General features: G+C 40.3%; 1 protein-coding gene across 2 annotated transcripts; it reads right to left on the reverse strand.

The window, feature by feature from the left end:
* Positions 1-709: 709 nt before the first annotated feature.
* Positions 710-12,968, reverse strand: Htatsf1 (HIV-1 Tat specific factor 1). Of its 2 annotated transcripts, XM_050159686.1 has the most exons (10): positions 12,785-12,968; positions 12,353-12,594; positions 10,632-10,812; positions 10,223-10,270; positions 9,651-9,805; positions 7,317-7,480; positions 5,843-5,942; positions 3,664-3,753; positions 2,588-2,725; positions 710-2,097 (listed from the first exon to the last, which is right to left on the reverse strand). In XM_050159686.1, exons 2-10 carry the CDS (start codon positions 12,536-12,538, stop codon positions 919-921), a joined length of 2,241 nt encoding a protein of 746 aa, XP_050015643.1. In that variant the 5' UTR covers positions 12,539-12,594; positions 12,785-12,968; the 3' UTR covers positions 710-918. The 2 variants fall into 2 exon arrangements, with proteins under 2 accessions (XP_050015643.1, XP_050015644.1); XM_050159687.1 differs by lacking the exon at positions 12,785-12,968 and having other exon boundaries at positions 12,353-12,686.
* Between the last annotated feature and the right edge of the window lie 5,092 nt (positions 12,969-18,060).

An 18,060-nucleotide genomic window follows, 5' to 3' on the forward strand; every position in this document is an offset into this window, starting at 1 on the left:
AGGTGGACGTTTGAGCACTAATGTAGTTCAATGCTCCCAACAGAACTTTACAACACTACATTAGCAAGTTGACCAATACTGAATTGGGGAAGCGCAATCAAGGATGATTCATAATTGTATTAGAGCAACCTGATGTGGCACAATACTAAGAACCATGATTCTAAAACGAAACAAAAATTATATTCCTAAGGAAAAAAGTTCTTAATCTCCAGTGGAATCCATGAACCTCTTGAAACTGTATTTAAGAAGCTGTATAGTGCTTGTGTGTCCCATCTTTCTGCAGAGAGATCTCGTAACTTCAGTCATCTTCTAAACTGGCACTGTCCAACTCGGATCACCTTTTCTCTGTTTTCAATCACTCAAGCTATGGACCACATGCACATCTTGTTTTTAATAGAAAGGGGGTAAAAAAGAAAGCAGGTAACTTCCAAGGATTGGTGAAGGAGCTTAAAATGTCATTTCTTCTGTCTTTAGGACCAAGTTGTAGTGCAGAAGGGGGAAGGTTAACCCAAGGGGTAACACAGCTGGAAGCAAGAGGTGTGGGAGGAATCAAGCAATATTTGATTCCAAACACAAATCAACTCAAGTCCACATTTCAGTTTCTGCATATCATCAATTCATCTTTATTTCTGATTATCACAAACTCCAATTCGGATACTTTAAAAATATTCTTTTGCATGCATTTAATAAATCCAGCAGAAAACAGGTATCCAGTTTACCTGCATTGAACTATGAAGTTTTATTTAAAGAGCCAATAAACATATTTAAATGCAATGGTACAGGTGAGAACAGAAACCTTCGAGACGTTAGTCTGATGGCATCCTACCCCTATGCACATGTTGATGTAACACTACTACTGACCCTGAAGCACAGGCAAATAGAGACACAGGGCTCTCCCTAAAAAGCAAGTGGAAAGGATTAAATCTCATCATCCTCATCACTACTGAGGGCAAAGCTGCTGTCTGTGGACTGAGACCCATCTTCCTTTACATCCCCCACAGTCCCTCTCTCATCCGAATCATCAAACAACTTCTCATTAAGACCTTCTTCGTCATCAAAAAACTTCTCATTGGAAGTATCTTCAAACAGCTTGTCATTGGTATCTTCATCTTTCTTTACATCTGTATCTTCTTCCTCTTCCTTTTCATCGGAGTCATCGAAGAGCTTCTCATCTATGTCATCTTCCTCATTGTCATCAGCATCCCCACACTCCTCATCTGCTTCTAAGTAATCATCATTCTCATCAGACTCATCCTCAAAAACCCTTTCATATACGACTGCTTTCTCTTCGTCTGCCTCCTCCTTTTTATCCACATCTTCATCAAACTCTCTCTCAGAGCCTTCATCATCTAACACTCTCTCAGAGCCTTCTTCAAATTCTGATTTGTCACTATCATTTTCTTCTGATTCTTTCTCAACGTTTTCAGGAGACTCCTTGTCGGAGGCATCCTGGTCGAAAGCTTTTTTAACACCATTTTCTTCTAAGTCTTTGTCAGAGCCATCTTCAGACTGCTTCTCTAAGCAGTCTTCCTCAGATGCTGAGTCATCATCTGCTGACTCTTTCTTGAAGCTGTCTGCCCCTTCAGACTCTCTGCTGTGGTCACTGTCTTCAGACCCTTTGGCAAGGCCATTTTTCTCATAATTATCTTTGCCTTTCTTCTTAGATTCTCTTTCAGGACCACGCCCTTGAGACTCCTTTTTAGGATTACCCTCTTCAAGCTCGCTCTCAGGGAAGCCTTCTTCACTCTCTCTCTTAGGGCAGCCCTCTTCACTCTCTCTCTCAGGGTCATCTTCATCAGACCCACTTTCTTTAGCATCTTTTTCAGAAGCATTTCCTTCAAATTCTCCTCCATCTTCTGCCTTTTCAAACTTATTTTCATCGATTGTTTCTCCAAATGCCATTCCAGTTATAGCTTCCTGAGCATCTGTGTTAGACATGCTCAGATGCTCTGAAAAATGCCTTCCTGTGGAAGGCCCTGCCTTTTCTGAAGCACAGACGGAATCCATGCGCTGGAGGCCTCTGTTGGCCTCAGGAGCATTGAGGAATGCCTCCCAGCCTCTCAGCCTTTCCTCTCTTTCTCTTGATGTCTCCTCTACCTGCACACAAACAGGAACTAAGGTTATGGCTTCTCTGGGCATTTCTAATACTGACACAAGTACCGTGGTTCTGTAAAGCAACTCTTCTAAAGCAATCTAAACACTTCCTTACTCTGCTCTCCAAAACTATATACCTTGATTACACAACCTCATATCCGGGTAACCTTAGAAACATCATATAAATATATGCAAATACCCAAGGGCTGCTGAAATGGTTCATTTCCTAAAAACATTACTGTTGGAATTCTGGCCACTCTCTGTAATAAGGGAGATAAGGAATACTTTAGTTTATTCTGCTCCTTTCTTATCATTCTGAGTAAACCTCAAAATTTCAGACTGACAAACTGGGAAGTGTTAAGTCTTTCTCTATCCTCCAATGTAAAACATTATTTACAAGATGTATTATACAAAACAGATTAAGCAAACCCCAAAGTAGATCTGCAGCTGACAATGCAGCAGTTCCTGCACCCTTGACAGCTGCAGGATTTACCTGGTAATCTGTAGTCCCATCCCAGGCTTGAGCAGTAATTTGACGGCCACCAAACCACCTTCCATCAAGAGTCTGAATACAATAATCAGCCTCCTCTGGTTCCCTGAAGGACACAGAGGCCACACCATCTGGGTGCCTCTAAAAAGACAAGAAGAAGGACTGAATGACAAGATTAAAAATCAGATCCACATTTCATAAGACAGGTAAAGAGTAGTGTTCTCCTGACACTCTGAAGTAAAAAACTTCTGAAATCTTTCTTCCCTTTTATTCCAGCCAGTGGTCAGCTGCTTCTTTAGCTTCATCTTGTCTAGCAAGAACCAGCAGTGTCTGCAAATGTTTGTTAACAATACTATCCAAGAGGTAAGACCCTGAGATTGTCAAGAGTGTTGTCTCGAAGGTCAGATGTGTCCTGGGATTAAATCCTGCCTGTCAGGAGCTGAACGAGCACTGAGCAAGGGCTGTCGCATGAAAAGATGTGGCCTCTTCATCTGTACAGATAGTAGCTACCTACTTCAAAGGGATTCTGAGGATTAAGCAACATGACCTGTAAAGTCCCTTGCAGCACCCAGCAATCCACTGTAAGAAATGGTACTTTTTTTCACATTAGTACTTTCTTTTTTTTAATATAATTTTTTATTGAAAAAAAATTCCGCCTCCTCCCTGCCTCCCATTTCCCTCCCCGTCTCCCTTCCCCCCCTCCTCCCTCTCCTCTCCCCCTCCCCCCACTCCTCTCCCCCTCCCTCTTTCTATCAGTTTCTGAAGTATAGAGAAAACTAAACAGGAGGTTTTCTCCTTGACTATGATCAGATAAGGAATCCAGAGAAAGGCAACAACTTCGAGGAAACTCATGTTCCATACATTTTCTCCTAGTTACTCTTGAAGAGTCAGAAGGAAGGGAAATAAGCTCAGCAAATGAAAACAATCCAAGACTTGCTTTGTAAGCCATGTTCACTGAACTACCGCTGACCGACAGCAGGCCTGAGATACAAAAACACTTATCTAAACTCTAGGGCAATCCAAGTCACTTCCTCAGCCTGGAAGATGTCAGGACTGACGGGTACAAGCCGTGAACTTACATCAAACAGAAGGAGCTTCCTAATCTGTCCAAACTTGGAACATTCTACTCGAAGGTCTTCTCTGATCTCATTCAGCACCAATGGATCATCCTGTAAAAACAAAGGATTAAAATGGAGTTTCCTCCATCTTTATAATTTAAGAACCAAATTTATTACGGTGACAAGTTAACATATGCAAAACAGTACTCTGCTTAATGTTAAGTGCATTTGTCTTCAGACCACAATAATAAACGAATAAACTCAAAACAAAATTAAGTTAGATGATTTCACTCAGTGTTACGAGTTTAGTCTACTCAGAGTGAGAGAGAGGAAATGGACAAGCATGGCAGAGAGGAGGACAGTAGCAAAAAAAACTAGAGATTTATATGTATGTGTATTTCTTAAAATATTCTTGTTGCTTTTCCACATATGTGCTAACAAACAAACAAACAAACACTGAAGTACTACTGGTACCGGTGGTCTCTAGTTCAGGATTCTCCTCCCAGAACTCTGGAAGGATTCAAGACTCCCAGTAAAGATGAACAGAACTCTAACCTTTAGGGCATGAAAAGGGGCAGAAAGGAACACCTCACCTCTGCTCTACAGTAGCCTAATTCTTCCCTTCTCCAAGACTCTTTAACCTAGTAAGCTACACATGTAACTTTCTGATCTAAACATTACACTAAGATGGTGAACAATGACCATGCATGGTTCCTGGACAAGTCCTTATTACAGTTAATTTCCCTAGCTACATCTTGTTTTATCTACCAAGGCTGTTGAAATAAGAAGCTTACATGTAGCTTCTCACATTGTACACTTCTACTGGACTGTGCTGATGTGCACAAAAAGAAATTTCCCTTCATGTTGGAGTTGTGATTCTTCATTTCTTGATATTCAACCTTTCCTGGCAGAGTATTTTTGGTTAAGGCTTCAAACTCAACACTGAACCCATCTAAAGTTACATTACAAAATTATCCTTTATTATTTACCCTAATATCAGAGAGTATTTTTAGGTCTATATCTTCTAACATTACTCAAGTATTTGGAATAAAAATATACGCCATCCTTCCAAATATAAGTTTTTTTTCTGATACCTTGGGGTAATCCAACAATGTTGTTTTTTTTTTTTCCTCTAAAGAGCTTAATGTTGGTGTCTTTTCTTTAGGTTCATAACCAGTCTTCAGTCAAACTAAACAATCCTTAAAATTCCTCTTTAACCCTTCTATCAGGAGTTATATAATACACCAGGATGAATCTTAATTAGTTTTAATAATAATTTGTGGTGGCTTTATTTAGATTGTGCAGATCTAGATTGATATGATTTGAGGTCCAGGTTCAGAACCCTGAACAAAAAAGCAAGACAACTGCCATCATTCTTGTCAACAGGCTCTCATCATGAGGTATGGAGACAAGGCTGAACCGTCCATTTTAAGGCCCTTGCTAAGGGGCTAAACTAAAACTATCATTTTTTTTTTTTTTTTTTGGTTTTTCGAGACAGGGTTTCTCTGTGGCTTTGGAGCCTGTCCTGGGTTTTAACTGTTGACAACGTGAACAAAAAGAAGATTAAACACAGACTGCACCTAAAATGTTTCCAAATCAGAATTTTTACATTAAGAACATTTTCTTCCTTTATGTCCAAAATGTTATCATTAATTCCAGAACCAGGAAAAGAAAACAAAAGTTGTAGTGTCCATCCACACTAGCAGACGATATCAGAGGCACAAGGCAGTGTAAGCTATTTTATTTGCTGGTTTGGGGATTTTAATATATTCACTAAAGAACTCGATGAAAATGTGGTCCTAAAAAACAACCTCCACTATAAATATCAAATTTCTTTAAGGATCAAATTTCTATTATTAACACCAAGTTTTCAGATACAACTGGTATTCTCCATCAAAATCAGCTGGTGCTTACAGAACTGTACTACAAATCCAAGCTGTTCCCATCAATCTTTGAGTTCAGATAGCCAGCAGCTGTGATTTTGGCCACAGTATGAATATAAACTGTCTTATCTAGGATATAATCAAAAGAACACTGGGATAAACACAGGGAGTTCCAAATCCAGCTTCTTTGTTTTATTTTCCTATCCTACCCATGACTACAGGAATATGCCTTGACAAAGATGGAGCACGGTAGGCTTTGGACCCTCCTGTAAGAAAACATACCAGAATTTTTAGATGTTAAAAAAACCACTTCCTACCTCAAAATCTGTGGGGTGAAACATATTTTTGATGATGACAACTCGTTCATGTCGCATCCGGGATGGTCCAGCTCTCCTCTCAGGTCTCCAATCCAACTGCCTAAAGTAACAAAAAAGTAACAGTAAACTAAAACCTGGGTCCAGATTTGTAGGAGAAAATAAAAGGATGAATATAATCCTTTAGTGCAAGCTTAATGATAGTCATTTTCTCATTCCAACATAGTTCCACAGAACTTTCTGGAGTCATCAGCTGGACACCAAATCCTTGGCCACACAGAACACTACTACAGGACACCACTGTACTGACTTATATCCTACACCTGGCTTTCCCATTTACTTTAAATTATCTCTCGAGTACTATATTTAATACCTTTCACAATGTAAATGCTATGTAAGGAGCTGTCATGCTGCACTGTATAGACACTGATGAGAAGAAAAAATTGGTATGCGTTTGATACGCGTTCACAGATAAAGAACCATGTATATGAATGGCTGACTGTACTTTGAAACCAAAAACCATTTTAAATTTGTATGTAATTTGTAACAGAAAAGAACACACTGAAAAGACTACTGTATATAGTATACCATATATTGCATTGAATAGTATACTATTACTGGCTCTTTGCTATAATCTTATATTTTCCTGATACTGTTTGTAAAATCTGACATGTTTATTTTAACTAAACCTGTAAAACACATGGAACCACACATAGAAAATTTGATGATAATTTTATCATGAGTTTAAGCATAATGCTAGAATTTCAGTATAATCCACTGGTGAAAGTATTTATCATTTTGACTAATTTCCTAAAACTAGCATATGTCAAAATATGCTTAAAATCAAATTACTAAGAATGGAATGTGAATATATATATATATATACACACACACACACACAACTATACAATAAATGCAGTGATAAAAACCTGTATCACTCCTAACCTTTACTAACAAATTTGTATAAACAAACATAGCTCCTGGCAATTGATTTCAATCCACTCTGAAAGAGAAGTCATGGTTCTGGAATATAAGCTTCAACTCTTCATTCCATGTTCAATACTAAGCTCAATTAAGTTCCCTTTTACATGATAAATTATCACCTCCAAAATTAGTTCTTCATTTACTGAGGAGGGACTGGCAGCTGCAAGGATGAGGGACAGGAAGTGTGGAAAGAGGTGATGGAGGGAAGATGAAGTTCAATGAGGACACTGATCATGAGTCCATCACTCGTCACTTTGTTTTTAAATAAAGAAGCCTAGAACCCAGTTAAAAGAAATCATCCTAGAAAAAGTAAACCCTCCTCACCACTGCCAAATCAGTCCATGGGAGCTTGGTGATCCCTGACTAGCTAATGAAATTCTTTTAGAATAATCTGTAGACATGCTTGATGTAAAAAAACTAAGTAGCTATTACCAAAAATATGCTTTAAAATATGTATATGAAACTTTTCAAAAAAGAAGAAAATAATACAAACTTCTGTTGCAGAGACAGTTTCTTCTTATAATCTTTACACTTCTTCTTCTTCTTTGAGGCATCATACTCGCCCTTCAGCTGGAACTTTGCCACCTCGACATGCAACTTGTAGCCTCTAATTTCATCTTCATCCAAAAGTTTTAACGCAAGTTCCACAGATTCTTTCTTTATAATGGCAAATAAAATAGTCAGTAAAGTTGAGCACTAAAACAAAACTTGAGATCTTGAGATAGACAATGCCACTATTTGTTTGGGGAGAAAGAATCCTAACCTATAAATCAGGAAAGTTGTGTTCAAAACACAGCTATACTTCCAACACCTTAGGCATGTGACTAGTTCTCTGAACACCAACTTCTCAATCTGTAAAACGCTAAAATAATATCTTCATCACAGAGTTTCCGACAAAATTAGATAAAAGAGTATATTATATTAGGGTATGGCATACCGTAGATGTTCAGTAAGTTATATTATTGGATAATTTTTGTCTCCAGGAGACCAAATTTCCCATCTGCAGAATGAGAGGAGCTGAATAATTTCTGTGGAATATCCCAGTTTTGAAACTCTGGAACATTACTTAACAGTAGATGATTCAAGGAATGGAAATAATACAGCTAAACCTTAATGTTCAGTTTCAAGCTAAAATGTAGGTCTGTAATAACATACTGAGTAGAAGATAATTATTTAATGGCTAATACATTAAATGCATTTATGGATTCTAGGTCCTACTCAGAGTCAAAGATTTCAAGGTATGAGGGAAGCACAAAAGGACCACTGACCTCAGCTGCTCAAATCAAATATGGATTCTGGAGTAATAAACTTTATTTTCTAAAGTGCAATTTACTGGCTTAACAATATGTTACTTTTGTTAGCCCTAAGTTTTATATAAAAGTGTTTTACTAAGCAATATATTTCTTTAAAAATCCTATCATGGAGCTGAAGAGATGGCTCAACAGTTAAGTGCCCTTGCTGCTTTGTTTTTTGCAGAGAAGTCAAGTTCAGTTTCCAGGAGCCATAGTGGGTGGCTCACAACGATCTACAATTCCAGTTCCATGGGATACAACATCTTCTAGCCTCTGCAGGCAACAGCACTCATGTGTATATAAATTCATGAACACACACACACACACACACACACACACACATTTAAGAAAATAATTTTTTTATAAACATTCGATCAACACCCTCCTCTTTGAAAACTTCACAGATTTTTAGTCATCCTTGAACTGGTAAAATTCTCAAATATTACATATCAATACACAAAACTGTCATGGTTGTGTTAGTGTCCACTAACCCATCTTGCTTAAAAAAACAGATTAAAAGCTGATAACACCAAAGCTTTCCAGCTTAAATCTACTGTCGTCTGACCCCACTGTATACTGTCCACTAACTACACACCTAGGATATTTGTATTATTACATTATCTTTTTTACTTTAATTTGGAGTTATTTTCAGGTTCTATGAAAAATTCCTATGCCATAATTGGGGCCATTTGTTTTATGCCAAGCAACAATGAACAATACACGCTCCTAAGGTGACCAGTATTCCAGTAATGATCATTTTCTTTCACAATAAGCAACCCCTGTACAAAAGAGCACAGAAATTCTGAAAATTTCCATTTGAGTTCTCTTCTGTGGTGTTGAAATCAGTAGGTAAAATTCACTATCTTCTTTCCAGTCTAACTTGAAGTTAGGAAATTCTCTCTGTAAAGAGCCAGTAAGTAAATAGTTTAGGTTTGGAGGGTCAGAGGTTGATGCTACTGAGAAACACAAAAGCAGCCACACATAAAGGCATACTTGTGTTCTGACAAAATTTTATTTGCAAAAATAGGTGGCAGGCTAGACTTTGCTAACCCCATTCCAATTCATTCTAATGTGCAAATAATGTCACTGGCATTTTTTTCTTCTCCGATTTTTAAACAGCTGATTACATACATCAATAATGAGATCTTTACAGCGAGATTTTTTTGGAGTTAAGAAAAGCCCCTCGATCACATATTGACATAACATTTTGACCCTGAAGCAAACAGTTTCTTAAAACAAGCAAATAACTCTAGTGTTACTGACTTTTGGATTTTACTCTGTCTTACTTAATACTCTTTTGTGTTATGTATTTGCACCCTTAGTCAAATATACTGTATAGAAGCAGTAATTTATATATATTAAAAATTTGATACGGTACGAGCATCACCTATATACAGTCACAGTCTGAAATTTCAGTTTTCTTTCTGTTCTGTTTTAGATGGTTCTTGGTTTAGGTTAGCATCTATAAAAGATTCCAGCCCTGGCTCCTGAGTTAAAATTGGGGAGACAAGAGATGTACTGGACCATATACCAACCTTCAGATAGCAGCAAAGCCCATCTCCTTTAAGATTTCCTTCATTATCTTTGTAAAGTTTGACCTTAAATTCTTCTGTCTGAGGATCTCTCATAATAATGCCAAATTTGGACATAAGCTGTATGAATTCATCCACTGTGATGTCTGGAGGCAGACCTGTAATTTCAGAGAACAATTTTCAAGCATGTAACGAAGATAAAAGTTATTTAGCATTTTACCAATAAGAAACCTACAACGAAGGTAAGAGAAACGCTGATTTGTGTAAATGAGTGCAAAAAGTTCCAATCTATAAATCTATCTGAATGTCATTCACATTTTATATATTAAAAATGCATCACAGTTATGTTATGCTATGCTTCACTACATCTCAACAGATAAATTGATGTAAATCATCTAAGGCAGGCATACAGAAGAGCGTGGAAAATTACATAATTTCTCTTTGTTCTGTACTAGTCAATTCCAAGTTAACATGAACAGCTGAACAAAACACTCTAACAATTGGAAATCACTCAGCACAAAGTCATAACACTAAGTGTTTCCAGCCTTAAAGCTGCATTAAAAAGGGATAAATACCTGACACATATACATTTGTATTTCTGTCTTCTTCAACATGGAACCATCCTAAAAATCAAAATGAAATAAATAAAATACTTGTAAGAAACAACAGGAATCACATCATGAAATCTTGGCAGTTTCTTAAAAGTCTTAGAAGGGTCTCTTATATTTTAAGAAGACTAAGATTAATTCAAATCACTTCCCACTTTCAAAATATATAAACTTTTTGACTGAGAATTAGTTATAAGGCTATCTCTGAAAAAAAAAGACTATCTCAAATCTTAATGGCTTTAAGCCTATTTTAAAGTGAAAACTCATATTACCATTCCTTCATTGCTAATGTAATTCTCCAAAATGTAAAATGTATTATTCACGCATTTTCCTATTTCATTTTTAAACGTGGGTTTTGCAAAACAGAACCACTTGCCTGAATCAGCCTTTCTCTTTTCTCCCCTCTTTTTGGAGTCAGTGGCTTCGGGGATTTCTCTTTGTGGAGGTTCTTCTACAGGCTTCATGTTGCTGTCCTGGACATTTGCAGTAGAACTAGATGCGCCGTCACTAGAAAAGCCGTAATTAGCCTGATACGTAGCAATGAAATCTTCGGTGATCTAAATGGGTTAAGTCAGCACACATGAAAACATGGTTACTTCACTTGTGTTATACATTCAATAATATAATCTAAGACTTAAACAACTGTTTATGCCAGGGTAGCTGTAATAAAATATAATGTGAGAAGTCCCTTATATCAAAACTATGTAATATGATAAAAAACAGACGAAAGTACTTGGATTGCCAAAACAAAAAGTATGATAGAGAATTTTAAGTGACGCCAGTACCTTTTCTACTTGTTTTATAAATTACTACTTCTCTACAGTATAGTTGACCAACGTGGCCAATACATAAAACAAAAGAAGTATCAAATAGTGAGACAGAGGAAAACCAAAAGTCAACTAGAAATCTAATTGTAGAATCTACTTTTGGGTGCACAGATGCACAAAAATACATACGATCACTAAGATTTTTAAGTTTATGAATGAAGCTGGCAACTGTGCTACAACACAAAATGCCCATTTTAGTTAGAGCACTAATTCACATTAGGGCTTAGTAGCGTAACAAAATGAAAGACAAGGCCAATGCGCACCCATCGTCCTGGCTTTGCAGAGGAAAGCACTATTGCAGAAAGGCTGAATGAAGTTATTTATGAGTTAGGTCTATCACTTCAAACCCAAAGTTTGAAGAACTATGGTTTTCAACTACAAAAGATAGTTATCAAGTAACTGCTTGTTGGACTACTAAAAGCGCTCAGAAGGTAGAAGAAACCACATCTACACTCAAGTTGGCACTGTGAGTTCAGAAGCGGGATAGTAAACTTCAACAATTTGGGGAGCTTGAGATATGCACACGTAGAAAATCGGAACGGATAAAACTTTTAAGCTAACAATCTGTCTACGCGATGGAGACAAGCTGTGTGTAGTTGGCTGGCGCGTCACTTTAATACTGATGGGCTAAGACTAGCAGGGGACGCTCAGCACACAATTTCCCGGCCAGGCTTAGCACCAGTTCTTCCATCAGCCATTCCCAAGTACTCAAAAGAAACGTTGAGCCCTCTTCCAACCACTTACCGTGCTTTCCTGGTTATATTCCTGTGGCTACTAGATGCGCTGGAACAAAATTCCGTAGAGAAATAAAGCAAGATGCGAGAAAAGTTTACTCAATGGAATGAGGTAAAAGGCTGCTTCCCCCCCACCCCCCACCCAACCAACAAGCTCCACTCCATCCACAGCACGTTCACTAAACACCTCACAGAAGTTTGACGATACAGGAAAAAACTGTTACTAAGGTGTTTTCCTTGGTGTTTCTCTCTTTGCAATAAAAAGCAGTCATCAATAGAATAACCAACTGTGACCTTCGCAAAAAAAATTTAAAAAGGCATAAAAAAAACTACTTAAGGCACCACCCTAAGAGTTACTTTCCTTTATACTTCGGTACTGCAATAGACTGGACAAATAGAAGAGCCATCAACCACCGGTTCGAGGACCTAGTAGTTCAGCAGAGCAAACTAAGGGGGTGTCCCGCAAGGGTGTCCAGGGAACCCCACAGCCCCGCTCCAGAGTAGCACTCAAGCGCACTGGAGCGACTCTTTTGTACCTTAGGAAACCAAGCCTTCTTATCAAGGTCCCACTCGTAGGGAGTGTCATCAGGCGGCTGTCCCAAAGAATCGGTTTCTCCAGACGGGTCATTCTGGGTGTCACCGTCCTTGGGGTCTCCGTACAATTCTTGCAGTCGCAACTGCTCATCAAACTCGTCGTTCCCGCTTAAGTTGTTGCCACTCATGTTTCTGACCTGGTCCCAGGGACACTGCTCAGAAAAGTGAAGAGGCCAAGACGACTCTGGAGAGGAGCAGAGAATGGGAGGTCGGCAGTGTCCGGAATGTGCGGTGCAGCCCCCTGGCCCGCCTCCCCGCAGCGCCCCAGCAATCCCTGGGAAGCCGGAGTCGCACCGCCCAGGCTCCGCCCTCCCGCCCGCCCCCGACGCGCGCGCATGCGCCTTGAGGCTGCGGGTGCAGGCGCGGCCACCCACCTGGCGGGCTCGGCGGGGCCTTGACGCCACCGCTCGGGCCAGGACGAGGCGGAAGCGCGCAGGCGCGCCGGCACTGCAGCCGCCAGCTCTGGAGGCACCCTAGCTTCCTCCCGCCACAACAGGAAATTACTGGAGCACGAAGTCCCCCCGCTCAGGCTGCTGCAGTCGCCATTAAACGCGCGCGCGGCGACGTAGTGGGTCGCGCCGGCACGCCCCCCTCTGGCGTCAAAGGACCGCGACGCCTGCGAGAGCCAGGGGCGGGGCTCCAAAGGTGCGCGGCCACCCCTTGTCCCTACGGGAACGCCCCAGCGATCCGCGACGACGCATCCTACAGAAATCCGTGACATCTCAGGAACCCTGGATTCGGTGGGGTCCTCTGCTGTTCGGACGACGCGATAGCCTGAAAAAAGACGCGGGACTCTTCCGGCAGAGCTGGCGCTGATTGGGCTTTGCGGCAGCCGCCATCTTGGGGAGGTGGGTGGGACCGTGGGACAATCTTCTCCCGCTTCGCGAAAGCCAGCTCCTTGCTCACGCAAATCTCCGCCCCTACGAATAAACCAAGTATTTATTTATTTTTAAATTCTTGTCCCTGGATCCACATGGCTTTTGTTTATCATATTAACCCAAACAACGTAGCAGGCTATTTGGGGGTCTGGTGAGTGAATGAGTGAACGAACGAGGGGCAGAAGGTTCCATCGCTTCCTAATCTCACCCCCTTTTTATGCAGCTGGTACTACCTTCAGGCTGCAGTTGGTGAGGGTAACGCTTGCCTACAACATACTGCAAGGGATCAGAGGTGCTCAAGCCTGGCACTTGAAGCTTGACTGTTAACATCCCCATGTAGAGATAAATACCACCTGGACCATGTGGCTCCATTTCTTCGTGTGTTAGACAGCTCACTAACTGCTCTAAGCAGAACTTTTTACCCAAATATTCTATGCATCTTCAAAAGTGAGGGGTTCCTCACTTTTAAAAAAAGGGGGGGCAGGTATTTACTGAACTATTAATTGCTAGGTACTGAGGGAGGTTCTGGGACAGGCAGTCAGGAAGACAGGCGCAGATCAAGGGAGAGACCCAATTATGGTTGGCAAACAATAATAGAAGTACTAGATACTGAGCGATTATTTTGTTTTAAAGCTCCTTTTATACTAAAAAACTAGAGAATTCTAAAGAACTCTTTTTATGTGGATTGCAACATTTGTTGCTGTTAACTATGTACAACTTTAATTCATTAGAGGTGGCAACGAACTCTGTATTGTGGGGGCCAGCCATGATAAGCTAAGTCTGGGCAGGTCACCCAAAAGAAGTTCTTTACTTCCAACCATTACCACCTGGGACTCTGGCCATCCATGAGTTTAAATAGAGTCTGGAGCGTCAGTAGTTTATCCAGAGACAACGCCTGGTTGCAAGAGGAACCACAGGCCAGGCCAAAGATTGCCCGACCCCCACCCAAAAGCAGACCATTCAAAGGAAATGCCTGGCATTCTGAGAGCTGTAGATAGAGACACCTGTCAGCGCACCTCAAGAGGACACCCCTAGACAAATGTCAACCAATCAGGGGCCCTGAACCTCAGAGCCCCTCACCCCCACCTGTACTACTATAAAAACCCTATTCTAATTGAGCTTGGGGCTCTCCGGATATACCAATACGTTCGAAGTGCAGAGAGACCGAGTTTGCAAACTTGATTAAAATAAAGGCTCTCTGTTTTTACATATGGTACTTGATCTCCTTTGTTGGCTTTTGTGGGGACCCCACAGATTTGGGCATAACATATATGTGTAAACATCTATATTATTTTTATTTTTTATTTTATTTTATTTTTTGAGACAGGGTTTCATCTGTAGCTTTGGAGCCTGTCCTAGAACAAGCTCTATGTAGAGCAGGCTGGCCTCGAACTCACAGAGATCCGCCTGCTCCTGCCTCTCAAGTACTGGGATTAAAGGCGTGCGCTACCGCCATTGCAGCCGCCACCGTCACCACCCGGTAACATCTGTATTATAACCCAGACTTGAGAGTAGGAAAACGCTTTCCAGAAGTTACTTCGATTCCAATCACCTTTGTTTGTAAATACACTGGATGAGGTGGGTTCTTGAACACCCTGGCTCCTTACAGACTGTGAATCTGATTTCAGCCTTAATGGTGGTTTTCAAACGCTACTTTTTTGTTTCCAAATATATTTATTTTTATGAGGTTCTTGTTTTTTGTAGAGCTATTGGAGAACTGAATTCATATGCATAGTATGGATTTTGCTAGGTTCATGTAAACATTACTAAATTCTTGCTTCGATCTGAGATATAAAGCAGCTCTTTTGACTAATGGGCTATTGGGCTTCCATTTCATTCTGGAGTATGTTCACAACACAGTAGAGATCATTACTGCACATGCCACACACTCCTAATGCCTGAAGTGCCCTCACACTCCCCTACAGGAAATTGGGTAAAAAAAATCCTTATGTCTAGGTTCCAGGTCACCTTTGCCCAAAAGCTTCCTGAAAGCCTGTGGACGACATAGCCCAAGGAAGCATTGCATTATGTACTAGATTTGCCTACCACTATAAGCTTATCCCGTCAAGTTTGAGTACAAACAGATGCAGCATCCGAGTAGAATGAAAGCAGACACCTATACAAGGTAAAAGGCATGACAAGGGCCTTCTGGGCACAAGTTCCCCCACCTTGCTACAAACTTTCTGGAAAAGTTAAAGAACTATACTAAGATGTGTGTGTATGTGTATATGTATATAGATACACTTTAGTGATATTTCATTTGTACTTTAATAAATAAAGCTTGCCTGAAGGTCAGGGCAAAGCAGCCACACTAGTCAGCCATACAAACTAGGCAGTGGTGGTGCACGCCTTTAATCCCAGCAGCCACACTAGTTAGCCATAGAGGCCAGGTGGTGGTGCACACCTTTAATCCCAGCACTAGAGAGGAATATAAGACTAGATGAGACAGGATCTCACTCTCACTTGGTCTGAAGATTTCAAAGAGGTAAGAGCCGTCTAGTGGCTTGGCTGTTTTGCTTGACCTTCAAGTTAAACACCAATATCTATCTCTGTGTCTTTATTAATTGTAAACACACACACACACATATATATGTATATATAATATGTCTAGGCATATTCATATTTATGTATATGAATGGCCTCTTGTTTGAGTGTGTTCTTGTCCCCACATCTTGTAATCTCTAAATTTAGTTTTGTGGGGGGGGGGGTCCTTCTGACAAAAGTGTTGATGAATCTTAAATATAAGATAATATGAACTGCAGAAATTCTTTAAAACTAAATTTGTTACTTCCAGGAGGTGTCCATTCTTAGATTGGGACACTTTTCATTTCACTGAGGAAGATGTACCCTCAGAACGTGTTTTGGTTGTACATACCTTTGTGACTGTCTCCATACTTCACAGAATACTGTTTCCTCAGTCTTAAGCCGGGGAAGACTATGAACAAATTTAGGACATATTCACAATTTGTTTTGCATGTGTCCATATCTGTCCCAATCTAGAACCATCACTAAAGAAATTAAATTGCTTGCACAACAATAAGCAATATGAATGTAATTGTGGATATTATGGCCACCTGTAAGGTTAGCCACAAGAGGTAAAACCAGTTATTCTCCCCAAGACAGACTGGGCATTTTAACCCTAATTTTCTAGCTATGAAAGGGGAAGGAACTGATAGCTAGGAAGCTAAGAAGCTGTTTTATCCATATTTCATCACTAACTCATGCAGAGCTGTAGTTTTATGAAACATGAAAACACTCTCTTGGCTTGAGTAGCCTGGTGCTTTTTAAAATTAGGGTACTAATTATTTATTGAGTCTGTGTATGAGAGTATACGTTATATGAAGTATGGATGTGGTGTGCATATGCGGGTGCACATGCATGGAGTCTCAAGGAGAGTGTCGTGTATTTTCCTTTATCACTTTCTGCCTTATTCCATTGGAGGGAAGGTCTCTTGCTGAACCCAGATCTTCTTATGGATTGTGGGGGGTTCTGTTTTGTTGTTGTTTGTTTTCAGCTGGGCCGGGAGCCAGCAAGCACCAGGGATCCCGTTGTCTCAGCCCCGACCTATGCTGGTGTTGTGATTGCACATGTATTCACAGGATCACATCTGGTCTGTGTGTGCTGAAATCCAAAATCTGGTCCCCATGCGTGTGCAGGAAGCACCCTTCAGTGCTGGGTTCTCTCTCTCTCTCTCTCTCTCTCTCTCTCTCTCTCTCTCTCTCTCCACAATCTGGTACATTTACAAAGTTCTTTCTCAAGTGTTACGCTCAAGAGAGTAAATGTATAAGGTTTTTATAATTAAGGAAAGTAAGGAAATAATGTATGCTTCTATGATTTAAAAAATAGTAAGTCCTGGAATTAAAATGTACGCTTATATTGTCATTATTTTTAGAATATAAAGTTACATGAAACCATTTAAACTTTATTTCATATTTATTTGCTCACCTCAGATGTTTTTACAACAATTTTGCTCACTTTAAAGCGATGTTAATGCGATATTAGCACCCCCAATGTAAGCCAAATTTAAGGACGTTTCAAGCCCAGGGTTAATATATGCCCCACCCACCCCCTTCTGAGCCACATAGTTAGCAGAAGTTCACCACGGCACAAGCCATTTAAAGCTCAAAAATACCAGAAACACTCTAAAATAAATCAAGTTTTTAAAAATACAATGTAACTATAGTGCCAAAGATAAACTCTAGTTTACATCAAGAATACATTTTCTGAAAGCACAAATTTAAATCTGACAGATCTACTGGCTACAAGGTTTTTTTCCCCAATTACAGTGAGTGACAAGCTTATTTGTGTTAGCAAGTTAGAGCAGAGGCTAGAAAGTCAGAGCTTACTCTCTGACCTCCAAAAGCAGAGCTGAGCTCTCGGACTCGGCACCCATCAAGTGGAGTAATATCAAGCAGGTGGGATGCGATGATGCTCGCACAGCCAGGTGATGGAGATCCAGAGTGGCAGTTCTGCACGTTTGTAGAGAGAGGGCACTGCTCACCCAGATAAAATGCGTTTCCTCTGAGGACGGCATTTCAGTCAATGACAGCTTAGAAACCTGGACAGGAATCTTCCTCTAGGGCCCATGGTCACACCACACTGACATGGTGGCCCCTGTTCTGCCTATTAGTAAGACAAATCCTTCACAATGTTTGTGAGAAATGGCCCTGCCTCGTTATTAAGCAATGGCAGTACAATACACTAAGCCAGGAAGTGTTGACCCAGTAAGGGAAGCACCCTCCGACTCTCAAACATTTTCATTTCAATTGCAA

Source organism: Alexandromys fortis, unplaced genomic scaffold, assembly GCF_014885135.2.
Source record: "Alexandromys fortis isolate MF-2015 unplaced genomic scaffold, M_Fortis_MF-2015_v1.1 scaffold_95, whole genome shotgun sequence".
NCBI classification, from domain to species: Eukaryota; Metazoa; Chordata; class Mammalia; order Rodentia; family Cricetidae; genus Alexandromys; species Alexandromys fortis.